Source organism: Corvus cornix, chromosome 3 (assembly GCF_000738735.6).
Source record: "Corvus cornix cornix isolate S_Up_H32 chromosome 3, ASM73873v5, whole genome shotgun sequence".
Taxonomy (NCBI): domain Eukaryota; kingdom Metazoa; phylum Chordata; class Aves; order Passeriformes; family Corvidae; genus Corvus; species Corvus cornix.
This window is the reverse complement of record NC_047056.1, coordinates 27,142,700-27,155,311: the sequence shown is the minus strand read 5'-3', so window position 1 is coordinate 27,155,311 and position 12,612 is coordinate 27,142,700. Positions and strand designations below refer to the sequence as shown.

Genomic DNA, 12,612 nt, shown 5'->3' with positions numbered 1-12,612 from the left:
GCACTGCAGACTTTGCTCCCTGAACATTTTATTCCCCAGGTTAGAAGAGCTCTGAAATGTCCCTATTTGAATAAGCACCATTTGCTGTCATCTACTTCCTTTAAAATACTTCTTTTTAAAACTGTCAGAATGCAATAGTGCTGGTCACTCTGGTCCATTGCTTCATATTTGCCTTTAGAGAAGCTGGAATTTAGTTACACCATGTTTACAGTGACATTAAGGTTTGAAGGGCGGGGGATGTTGTCCTAAGATTTGGCAGGCAAAGGGACAGAAGCACCGTTATGCAGATAACACGGCTTCTTGCACTATCTTCTTCAGGGCCTGCGCACACAGCGTGCAAAGCTGCCGAGTCTGTCTCAAATGGTAGGCTTTTCTCACTATTTCTTCTTTACACTAAAGACTGTGTGGGCTCTGTCTTCAGGCCCACCGTGGCACCTGTATGCAAGAGAAGCCTTAATTGAATGAAGATCCACAGGCTTCAGTCTCCAAATGAGATTGCATATGCCAGCCTCTAAATCCATGTCACCTTAGCCCTGTACATCAGCACTGTTCCACTTTCTTACAGCTCTCAGTTCAAAGAGACTGAGAGCAAATGATTGCCAGCTGAAACCTTGCTGAACTCCCCATCTGCAGAAAAGACTGGTTTTGTTGTGACGGTCAAACCCTCCTTTTCACTCCTATTGCCCTGTGGGTTGCTCACCTGCCTGCTCTGTGATGAAATCTGAAAGAATAAGGGGTTTTATCATCTCTGAGATGCTTTCAGGGTGTTGCATCCCCTGCTGCTGCCACCAACACCCCACCTTCTCAATTGCTTGGGGTGTGTAAATTGCACATGGATCTTATATGACAGGAGGGATAAATACAAAGGTGAAGCAAATGAAGGCGTAGGTCACCCGTCAGCACGTGGGTGTAACCTACATATAGCGGGATAATATGGAGTGGTGCAGTAAAGAAAGCAATTAACCAGGCAATATAAGAGTCAGAGATAACCAAACTCCTTCCACTTGACAACCCCCTATTAAAGTATTTCCAAGTTAGGTTTATCCTACAAGCTTCTTGCCAACATATCTACAGCATTGTGTTAGGTGTTGAAATAAAAAGTCCCTATTTTAAAAAGTTTACAGTTTAAATAAATAAGACACACAAAGGGTGGAAGGAAGGATGTACTACCATCCCAGTTTTCCAGACTGGGGAGCTAGCATAACTATAGTGATCAGTCACACCACACTGTCCAGACTACATTATGAACGCAATGCTCTGAGTACCCAGCAGAACAAAGACCTGGGCCAAGCAAGGGGCTTTTGGAGAGGGTGTGGAGGGGAAAGGAGACAGGAGAAGCAACTGCAGAGGCCAGACCCACTTGCTGAAGCTGCTGCTCAGCAACCAGACGTAACTTTCACAGCCATCTCTACTGAGAGTGGCAAACAAGCTGAAGAGACAGAATCCAAAACATGATTTTATTCAGCTTCACTGCGCTTTGTCCCAGGTCCCCATGCCAGAGAGGCTTTGTTTGGGCCAGTCATGCAGCTGACAAACAAAAGTAGGGTTGGGGGGTTGGTTTTTCTTAAATGGGAAATAATGGCTGTTTCGAAACACCAGCATTAAGTTTCCCTCAAGATATCTGCACTTGCTTCTATTTCATTTTCAAGCCAGCACACGCCTAAGCGAACGGGATAGTCCCCTTTTGTGAATCACTAGGAACATAAATACAGCTTTGCTGTTACGTAAAAGCCAGGAGAAGCGGTAAGATAACTTGAGCACATAAAGGATGTTCCCATAAAAACGTCCCTCTGATTAGTAATGGCAATAAACACGTTCTTCAAATCATTCACAGGGAAAAAAACCCCCAAGAACCAGATTTATTAATACAAACTGATAATCTTACAGCTGCAGCACAAAAACAGCCCACCCGCTGAACCAAGCTGCATTCCCTCAGTGAAATGAGACATCTTCCACTTAACCACTCACATAAAAGTGCTGCATTAAGCAATAAAGGGGGTCAAGATCCCCAAATGTCTACCCTCCCTTAAAAGTGTAAACGACACTTTTTTGTTAAGACCAAGCATCATCATCTGTCTTGGTTAGATGAGGCATTGGTTTCCTCCTCTGCAAACAAAAGTCAGCCATCCCATGTGCAAGAACTGGCAAATTCCAACTCTCTGCATTCTTTGATGTGCAAGACAACCTTACAGGACAATGGGAAATGTGTCTCCCAGGTCAATATGGGGATAACTGGAAGAAGTAAACCAAGAGCCATGTTAGTCATGGTTTTCCTTTGCAACAGAAGAGGAATGGGAAAAGCCGGCAGTAGTAGAAGAAAGCCTCACTGTTCTTCCAAAGACCTTACAGTGAAGGCAACAGGCAGAGGCTATTCCAAAATGCTCACCCTTTCCCAAAGGCTCTCCACCTTCACTGAATTAGACAAATGCAGCTTTTCCAGAAGAATCATCTGGCAAAAACAATAGGAAAATACCAAAAGCACTTTCACCAATTTGCAATCTTCTCTCACAGGTTATGAAACAGTGGAGGCAACTGAGACCGTTTAAAAAAATCCTGGAGTGGAGTACAGCTATAATTGGTCACTGGATTTGTATTCCAGAGAAATACTGACTAAGGAGTCGTGGCATGATAAAGCCACTTAATGTTGAATTTCTTCTCACACATCCATGTATGACGCTGACGTTCTGTAGATCATTCAAAAGCCATTTTTGTTCTAAGCAAACTTCCTATCAGCTTTAAGTCAATACTCGCCACAAATACCTAAGAGTCTGGAGATACTGTCACTGCCATCAGCTAACGAGATTGTTATTTCATCATAATGCCATAAAAAAATCTAACCAGAAACAACAATGCTTATCATCTCAGAAGATACTTTGCTATTTGCAATGATTTTTGGATACAAATTGCACAGACAGCTAAAAGTTGGGCACATTCCAAGCAACGTTCCCCATTTACAAGTGTAGAAATACGGAGTGGGGTGGTTTTCTTAATGTCTCAAAGATCTTTGAAGTATTTTGATAATAAGTACTCAATAATACCTAGAATTTACTGGCGAAGAGGATGATACAATTGTGAATGAACAGACAGGGCTTGAAGACCAACAGCAGCCAGAGAATATCCCAAACACAATGGCTGAACAGGATTGCTTTGTAGTTTATCATACAAATGCAAGTGCAAATGACTACAGCTGTGATACCAACAGTTTAAGCACCTTTTTATGGCAGTAAATACCTTAGATATGCTAATGGTGAAACAAAATACAAGGAATGTTCTTTAAGGCATACTTCCACCACCTTTATAAAAGCTGCCTAATAACCATCCCACTTCATACTTGCTTCAGCTTATTACCTAAGCAAATATTTATCTTAAAAGAGCATGAATATATCTTAAAGGAAAAATATTACACAGTAAATTTTGAACACCATCAGATGACTAATACCAAAATTATGAGCCCTTAATGGATTTCTTCCATGTAGATTTTAAAAAGTTCATAAGGTCTCTGACACAATACATTAGCACTAGCTTTCCCTTTTAAGAAGGGAAGAATAGGGCACATTTTTAAGATTTCATGCAACTTATTCAGGCCATTGAACTGTGTTCTTAAACTGAAGCCATTCAGCAAAACACCTTCTGTGCATTAAATTAGATATATATATGTAAGGGATTCAGAAGCTGACTACGTAAAGAAAACACATGTACTAGGCCAAAGGTGGATATCACCTGGGATGACTATATTTCAAGATATAATAATATCTGCTACTTAAAGCAATAGCTTTCCTGGGAAAGGCAAACATTTCTATCTCTCAGCATATGCAGGCAGGTTTTCGAGAACAGGGCTCTGAAATTATCAGTCCTTTGAGAACAAGTTCATCTCTCCCTTATTTTGACTTTCTTGTTTGTCATGTGGAGCCAGTGAGGGGTTATGGAGGGCCTTCATTGCTATGTTTTCAATTATACTACAGTCTTTAAAAAGCTATTCACATAACCAAAGCTAGAGAAGACCTTTGTCATTGCCAAGTCACACTTCCTGCCTAACCCAGGGCAAAGACGACTAAGTATTTTCATCAGACCTGGTAACTTGTCTAAGCAACTGCAGTTTTTGAAAGACCGGGACTGTTTTGAATTCAAGGCCTCAGCTAATGAGGGCCTTTTGACTAGTGTAAAAGGAATACCTAATATTTTGGTTTAGCAGATAAATTTTAAGATTTCTCCTGAAAGGAAGACGGGAATTTGACTGAGGTCAAGCCACCAAACCAGACACATTTATGTGTGTTGTAGACTTCAGTACAGCAAAGACCTGGAAAAAAACCCAATTGAGTCTAACACCAGAAAAGAAAGACAAAGAAAAAATAAAAAAAAAATCCTTAAATTAACATGAGACTAATAATTACTTAAGTCTCATTCCAGTGAATTTAAAACATCTGTTTTTCAATTAACAACATAGTGCAACACAGGAAACCTTGTAAAAATGAAGCCAAATCTGAAATGTTTCAGCAGTCTCCAAATGTCTTGACAATTTCTCAACCCAACCCATTCATTTTAGTCTAGCTAAAACTAGAACACTTAGCTCTTGTTTCCCCCTTGTGCTCTGGAAAATCATTTTCCAAGAAAATATTTGTTTTTACAGAAAACATTCACCAACTGCATCTGCAGCTTTTCCAGTGCTTGGTAGCCCATTGTCGAAAACTTGCACTTTATATCTTACCTTCATTTGCCTAACTCTAACTAAATATATTTTGATGTATTAGATAATGAGTAACAAATATTTACAATAGATTAAGTTCACATTTTAGTAGTTCCAAATAGTTTCTTATGACACATATACCTTCAGACAGACTGCTTGCTATCAAGTGCCGTAAGTTACACCCACATGATTCATCCATTAGGAGAGCTGCTCTGTTCAAAAAAAACCAAACAAACTCAAAATCCCTCCACACCACCATCCCCCCCAACAAAAAGCCACCATGCACAACGTTCCCCATATCACTTCTAATTTTAGCTTTTCCTTAGATAACACAATTTCCTGAAACAAAAAGGGACTTTTCATACTCTTCTAGCACCAAAATGTTATTGTAAAAGTATTGCTATTGGTAGAAGTAGTTCAATGCACACAATATTTCATATCCAAATATAAAGGGATGTTTCAGTGCTTCAGCCTTCTGTTCTGCCACGGCTGTGGAGAAGGAGGTGAAAAACAACCAGGAGTTACTAATTTTTTGGGGGTGAGGGGTTGGAAGGATTTAAAGAATGAGGCAGGCAACGGAGAGCAGTGTAGGACTCTGCACTCATCACTGTTCACTCACATACATGAAAAAAAACAAGCAGCCAAATCCCAGCCAATTCCCATAAAAGTCTGGTTGTTCTCTCCATCAAATTCCTGTTTTACACTCTGTCCAAATGCTGGCCTGGAGGTTTCACTCGTGTGGGTCACAGCTGGGATTCAGGGACATGCCTCAAGAAGTAGGGACTGGAGGAATGGTCAGGCACAGGCAAGATGCAGTTTGAGAGATGCCTCTTGCTGGAAACACCAATATGTTGCTGAAATCTCTTTGGAAAAGAGACAGTTTGGTTCTACAGATTCTCCACAAATACTGGAGATTAAAACACATGCTACTTTAGGTTTGTTTGAAAGCACATCAGCGCATAAATATGTACACAGCAGAACGAAGCAGCATTTGTAACTTGGGGGGTACATATTCAGAATCAAAACTGCTGAGAAGCTCTGTTATCCTATTTTGCCCTACTTGAGAACACAAAAAATTAAAAAGTGTTTTTTCCTCCTGCCCAGATGCACAGAATACGTTCATAAAGCTGCAATAAGCCAGTATTAATCGTCCACCCACAGGCTAACATAAAGCATGTGTAAAGTTCCTGAATTTTTCAGACAATCTTCTTGGAGGCAACATCCTTTGATTCCCCTAAATCAAAGAAAACTGCTGATTCTACATATTAGCACACAGAGGAAGGGTCAAGACCAGGGCACCTCTTTGACTGAAGATCAGACATAAAAATTCAACTAAAGCAACTTTGCTTCTTGTCTGGCAAAACATTTGATGAGTTTCTATAGAATAAATATTGAATACTTGCTGTGTCATGTAAAGCAACAGACAAAGAAGCATAATGGAGATGCTATCCAACTCCAAACCTTGTAATAACAGTCAAGTTACAATTACAACTATTAAATTACAAGTCTAACTGTTTTCAGGCCTAAATATGCCCATTTAATCAAAATCTATTATGGTAGATTTTATTTCAGCTAAATTTTCTAGACACAAATAAAGTCAGAGAGGAAAGAACCAAAACCATAATTAGATTTGAGCTCAAGAAGTAAGGAGCATAATTAAGTGAGTTACTCTGGAACACTAGTTATTTATCAGCCAGTTGGCCTACTGTACTTTATTAAGCTACTTTCCAAATTCACAGTAAAATAGTTTCCCATTTTACAGACTTCAGAAAGAGTCTCCATGAAAAGTAGCCCTGTAAATGTAAGAAAGAAGTTATTTTTTCTTATATAAGCAGTCAAGGTTTTATCCTCACCAGATAACTACTTTATTATATTGCCTTTTAAGCCAATTGAGCACAAGAATGATAAATGAGAAAAAACCTGCCAGATGCATAATATTCATACTTGCACTTTCTCTTAATTTAAGAGAAGCACTCTGTCAACCTTGTGCCAGCTACTAGAAGTATTAATAACTATTAAGATATACATGTCACTATGAACATTGGAGTAATTAACACAATAGCATTTCACAAATAGCTTTAGAGGAATAAAACCATTCCATGTATTTAAATTATCTTTAAATACAATCTGCCTTTGTATTGCTCATTTCCTTACTCTAACGTTTATCCTAATAATAGCAAAAAGTTCAATGCTTGAAGAGTTCTGCCCCCACCACACCTAACAGCAGCTCCTGCTTGGAACCTGAAAACAAAAATACTTAATGTCTATTAATCCATCATAGTAAAAAATATTATAGAAAGATATAGAGAGATCCCTTTCTGATACTCGTGATGGATGTCCCGAATTCACAGCATAAACCCAAAACTGGTATTAGCAGAGTGCCTCAAATATGCAAGACATTCCCAATGACCCACACAAGATAAATGTGACAGAAACGCTTGACATCAGAAGATGAAGAGAAAAGGACATGACACAAAGATCGTGTTTACAAAGGGCTGACAGATTTTTAACTTGCTCTAGGGCTAAGTGCTAAACACAAGCAGAGCAAGCCCTTGGAGCATCCCTGCAAAACACAAATCCTCAGATGCCCAAATCACTTTGTGAGGATGGTACACACTGGGAGGCACTGACATTGCACACCATTCCCACAGCAAAAGCCATTCAGTCTTCATCAAGCTGAAATACTTTGGGTCTATTGAGATGAAACCACAAGAGCCAGCCAGCAGAAGTCAAGCGTTCCCAAGCAGGCCAGGTGGCCAAGCCAGAGCTCAGCCCAACCTCTGCTGCATGCCACTGCAGCAAAGGCAGACCCAGCAGCAAGCATGCAGCCTGCCCTTCCTCATTCCTGTACCCTTGGGCCACCCTCTGGTAGAAAAGCCAGACATCTGCAGAAATGCAGAAGGGGCAGTGAACACAGAAACAGAAGGGGCAAAACCAAAGAAGGATGGGTATGAGTGGCCAGGATCATTCAACATGACCTGCAAGCTATGGAGCGCCAGAGTTTGTGGTGCTGAAACATAAATACCAGTTGCTTAATGTTAACATGCCATAAGCATGTGCTAAACAGCCAATTTCAACAGATTGTTCAACAGGAATTCAGGAGATCACATTTCCTTTTGATAATTCCAAATAAAAAAAATTGCAAGGGCAGATGTGAACACAGAGGCAAACAGAAATAAATCAAATATGTGGGCTATGCATGGGGAGGTGTTGAGCAATAACAAAACTTGAAAAATTTTTATGAAGCCGAGTAATCTATGAAATAGTCTGCAAAGGAAAGTGTTCAAAGCTCCATCAGCTAAAGTACATAAAGTGAGGTTTACAAGAGTATAAGGACCAACCTATGCTGGCAAGAGAATGGGCAAGATCATCTCTGTCACCACCATCACAGAATAACAGGCAATAGAAAGTATACCTGGCAATACTGACACACAGAAAATGTACTGGGTAGAACAAAACTGAGACTGCGTGTTTCCTGAAATCTGCTGTTTAACACTTTGGCACGTACAAATGCTCACATTTCCTGACATCCAAATTATATCCATTATGAGTGAGCAACTACCTGAGCTCTGGAGAGCTGTGCCATCAGGACAGTTTCCTCATCCTGAGGAGGAGCAGCCAAGAGTGAACTCAGCTTGGCAAAACTACTCTCCTGAAGGAAAAGGTCAGTGAAAATTGAGGCACAAAGCATCTCATTAGAAGGGCTCAACATCAAATAAAGCCCAAAGTAAAAGGGTAAATGAAAGCAGTCTATTACCTAGACAGCAACTGGGGGCAATCCCATTACTTTACTATCCGGACCAGAAGAAGTTAAACAGATTTATGTAACATTACATGGTTATGGTCACAAAACATATTGTGTAATTACATGGGGACCACTAGCACAGAAACACCCTGAGCTGCAAAATTGGTTTATTTTTCATACAACTGGGAAACAAACAGAAATCCCCAAGTAACAACAAAATGGAAAAGGTGAAACCAAATGTTGCATCCTTCTCAGTGATCAGCCATCCTTCTCAGTCTTCTATTTGACTCGTCCTGAGCCTGGTTTCAAACTTTTCTCAGACACTCTTGCCCATCCAGAACAGTTCATTTAACACAGCATCCATTCCTAACAAAATAACTGTGTCTCTCAAATCATTAAAAAACACATCAAGATGTTCTGTAAGACTGCTCTAATTACATTGGGACCTATCTACTACTTGTCATTGTACTGCACAGCAATCACAGATACTTTTTCCTTATTTTTTTCTATTTTGCTAAAATCTGTTATGCCCTTTTTTTTCCTCCTCCTCCCAGTTTCTAATTACCGACATTATAAGAGAGTATCAAAAACTGTGCAGATAATGATTTTTTAAAATTAAGTTAAAAGAATAATCATATTAATCTCAGCTCTGTATCTTGGACTAACTTTAAATGTGGGAAATCAGCCTACTGGAAGTGCTCTAACATTTGCTCCAAATAAAGCAACTGCTCTTTTCTGCTGGCAAACAGAGCTTCAAATGAGGACCTGAGGATGTTCTTCAACTTAAATGGACCATTAAGAGACTCAAAGATTATCTTCCATAGAAGATTTGTTTAACAGTGAGAGAACTGCTCCTCTTAACATATGTTTCAGAGCTGCCTGGAAATCTAGTAACACTGCCCCACCTTTTTCCCCATGAGAGTGATTTATAAATGCTATTAGCAAGTTAGGTTAGAGATCCTAGCTGCATATCTGGATAGAGATCAAGCAAACAATACAGTAACTGTTGAACTCAAGGCAATAAACCTATTCTGTAATAGTATTGGAAAATTAAGAAAGCAAAACGACCTTGTTTCAACAGGCTACATAGGGTATATCCCCAGTAGGGATATCCACAGCGCACTGACAGGGAGGCACAAGCCAGCTATCTGAAATCCCTCATAGGACACTCTCCCAGTTGTTCCACAAACATTAATTTACGCAACAATCCCATGAACCTGATAACAATTAGCCTACTTCTGAGAGAAAGGGAAAAATTGTCACTGAATGTCACAATATTTAAAACCAGTGACAGAGTCGGGATCAGGGTTCACACTTCAGTCCTGTGAAGTCTGTGTTGTATCTGAAGAGTATTTCCACAAACCACTTCAGCATGCTGTCCCTGCAAGATTAAAAAGCACTCAATCCCTCACTGTGCTTGAAAATAAGAGGTTAAAAATGAAGAGATTAAGAGTGCCCCATTAAAAAGAGGTGATACAATGAATGCAGTGTATTTCCAATATATACACTATTTCATCCTCTTGCTGTATAAACTATTATAACACATTTTTATAACTACATTGTGCTGAACTATATTTTTTTCTTTTTCAACATAAGATGCAAAATGTATGTACATTTTGTACTCTGCACAGAAGCTTGCTACCTAGAACAAAACTCACTTGAGGCAATTGTTTAACCTTAATACGTTAGTGTCCGATAAACTGAGGAAAACAGAACTACATGGAAAAGGTATGATTTATACTACTATACCTCCCATATTACATCGTCATAGGGTGACTCAATAAAAAAGAAGCTATTATACAAACAAAAACCCAGGGTTTAAAGTTTACTGCATCATCAACTGGACAGTACGTACGACAAATAACAACATAAAATTCTTAAGTCTGTAAACCACATCACTTATAAAGAGACTCTATAGCCAGAACAGTAACCTGTGCTGATAATAGACTAGTCCTTGTTACTGCCTGCTGTATAAAACAGACTGAAGACATATCCTTTTACAAGGCTTCATAGACCTTTATTCACGGGCTTAGCTTTCCCCGTGTCAGTGCCCTCGCTCATCCACAGGAATTGTTTATAGCTCTGGAGCAACAAGTAGACAATTCTTCTCTTAATCTCCACCTGTAACTTCTGTGTTATGGACCGCTGAGTTTTATTTTGACGTTTGTTCTCAAGAACCAACAAGAAAACGCACTCTTTGGTGAACTACAAAACCACCAGTGTGTTACTTTGATTCCCTCCGGAAGGGAAGGGTCGCTCTGGCAGTGTGGGAATGTCTAGCTTTACATCCCTCTCGAAGGGCAGCGACAAACGAGGAGCTGGGCACTCCTGAAGCTCTCGGCCCTCCGGGAAAACCCGCTGACAGCTGAGGAGCTCCGTGAACCGCGGAAGATGCACCGCGGCCAGCGTCTCGGACTGGAGCGAGGAGGTGTCGAAATGTTTACACAGCCTGGCAATTTCATCCACGCGACCTTAATTATGAAACATGTTCTGCTAAGGGGGCTGCTACCTTTCAAACCCCTGTCCTCAACTGAAGAAGAGTTTCCTACTACCTCTGTCCCTCTGTCCTCGCTGATACCAAGCCCTGCCATGGCGTACATGACAGCGGCCGCGCACGGGCTGGCTGGCCCTGCCTGCCAGGTGCACCTGCCCGCCGTCCGCAGCCGGGGGCCGCCTTCGCCGCGGGTGGCGGCGGCCGCTCGGGCCGGGGCCGGGTGCGCTGCCGGCCGGCGGGGGCCGCTCCCCGGGCAGGCGCTCCCCAGCTTGGCGGCGGCCCGGACGGAGCGCGGGTTATCTCGAAGGGACGCGGCGCTGCTCCCCTGTCCTTCTCCCCGCCCGGGCGAACTAATTCACTCCTGCCGCAGCCGGTCCCCGCAAAGGCTCCGGGTCGAGCCCTCGCACGGGAGCCGTGGCGGGGGGAGGCGAGGCCGCACTGTCCCGCCGGCAGAGCCCCCTTGGCTCCTGCCCCGCGGCCGAAGAGGGCAGCTGCAAAAGGAGGACGCAGCAGCCCGAGCAGCCCGGCGCCTCGCCCGCGGCCCCTCACCTTTTCTTCTCCTTGTCAGCTGTCATCGCGGCGGCTGCTGCCGGCTCCTGCGCCGCCTCTCGGGCCGGGGCGCGCTCAGCACCTGCCCGCGGGACGCGGGGCTCCGCGGGCGGCGGAGGGCGGAGGGCGGGGAGCGGGGTCGGGTTCGGCCGGGTCGCCCCCGAGGCGGGCGTACAGTCTCAGGACACTGCCGAGGATTGTACGGCCCGCTCGGGGGAGGTGGCGATGGTGGCGGCAGCTGCTGCGGCGGGACAGGGGCTACGCGGCGACGGAGCTGTGCAGCTCGGCGCCGCCCGCAGAAAGTTCTCACTTTAAACCTTGGGCCGTCGCCGGCCGCAGGGGTAGGGCCGGCCCCCTCCGCCCGGGACCCGGCCCGGCACGGCCCGGCCCCGCCGCCGCCGCCGCGCCCGCCAATGGGGGCCGGCGGGGCGCCCCGGGCTCCCCGCCCCCGGCACCGGCCCGGCCGCGGGTCAGCGGGGCCGCTCCGCCCCGCCGGCACCGCGCCGGCGGCGACGGGGCAGCGCACACGGGCACCGGCCACTCCGCCGCCACCGCTCTCTTATGTTTTAGTTATTTTTTTAGTTACTGAACTTTTTAGTAAATTTTTTTTTTTTTTTTTTTCAGAAGCAGTATCTCCCCGCCGGTGCGGTCCGAGAGCCACCGCGGCACCTGCCCGGCGGCCGCGGAGCAGCTGCGGTGCTGCCCCGGCACCGGGCGCTGCTCCCGCAAGCGCGGAGCCGCCCCGCTCTCGTCCCCTGGAGCGCCCCCCGTTCAGCCCGAGGCAGGGGGTGTTGAAAAAATAAATTTAAAATTACGAAAATAAAAGCCGCCAGGACGGTGCGGGCTTGGGGCGAGGCCCCGAAGCCATCGCAGGCGTGCGGGACCGCTCTGCTTCGGCCCGGCTGAGCTCGGCCCGGGTCACGCACGGAGGAGAGGGAGTGTGGCTGCGGCTGGAGACAGAGGGATGTGCAAGGAGCAAGGGCTGCACTTTTGCCTCACTGATGGAACTTCCTTCCTCTCCCTGTTTTTTCGATTTTATTTTCTGTGTCGTAATGCATATTTCAATCCAGGCACTTCTAAAACTCCTGGTTGATGACACACGGTGAAGCAAGTCTGTGGCAAGAAGCGCCAAAGCTCATC

At 44.0% G+C, this 12,612-nt stretch overlaps 1 protein-coding gene across 2 annotated transcripts in view; it reads right to left on the bottom strand.

Moving 5' to 3' along the window:
- EPAS1 (endothelial PAS domain protein 1) overlaps positions 1-11,769 on the bottom strand; it is a 78,613-nt gene extending 66,844 nt beyond the window's left edge. For both annotated transcript variants that reach the window (XM_039569993.1, XM_039569994.1), the window contains exon 1: positions 11,473-11,769. In XM_039569993.1, the coding sequence (XP_039425927.1) occupies positions 11,473-11,498 (26 nt within the window). In that variant the 5' untranslated portion in view covers positions 11,499-11,769. The remainder of the gene's footprint in view (positions 1-11,472) is intronic.
- Between the last annotated feature and the right edge of the window lie 843 nt (positions 11,770-12,612).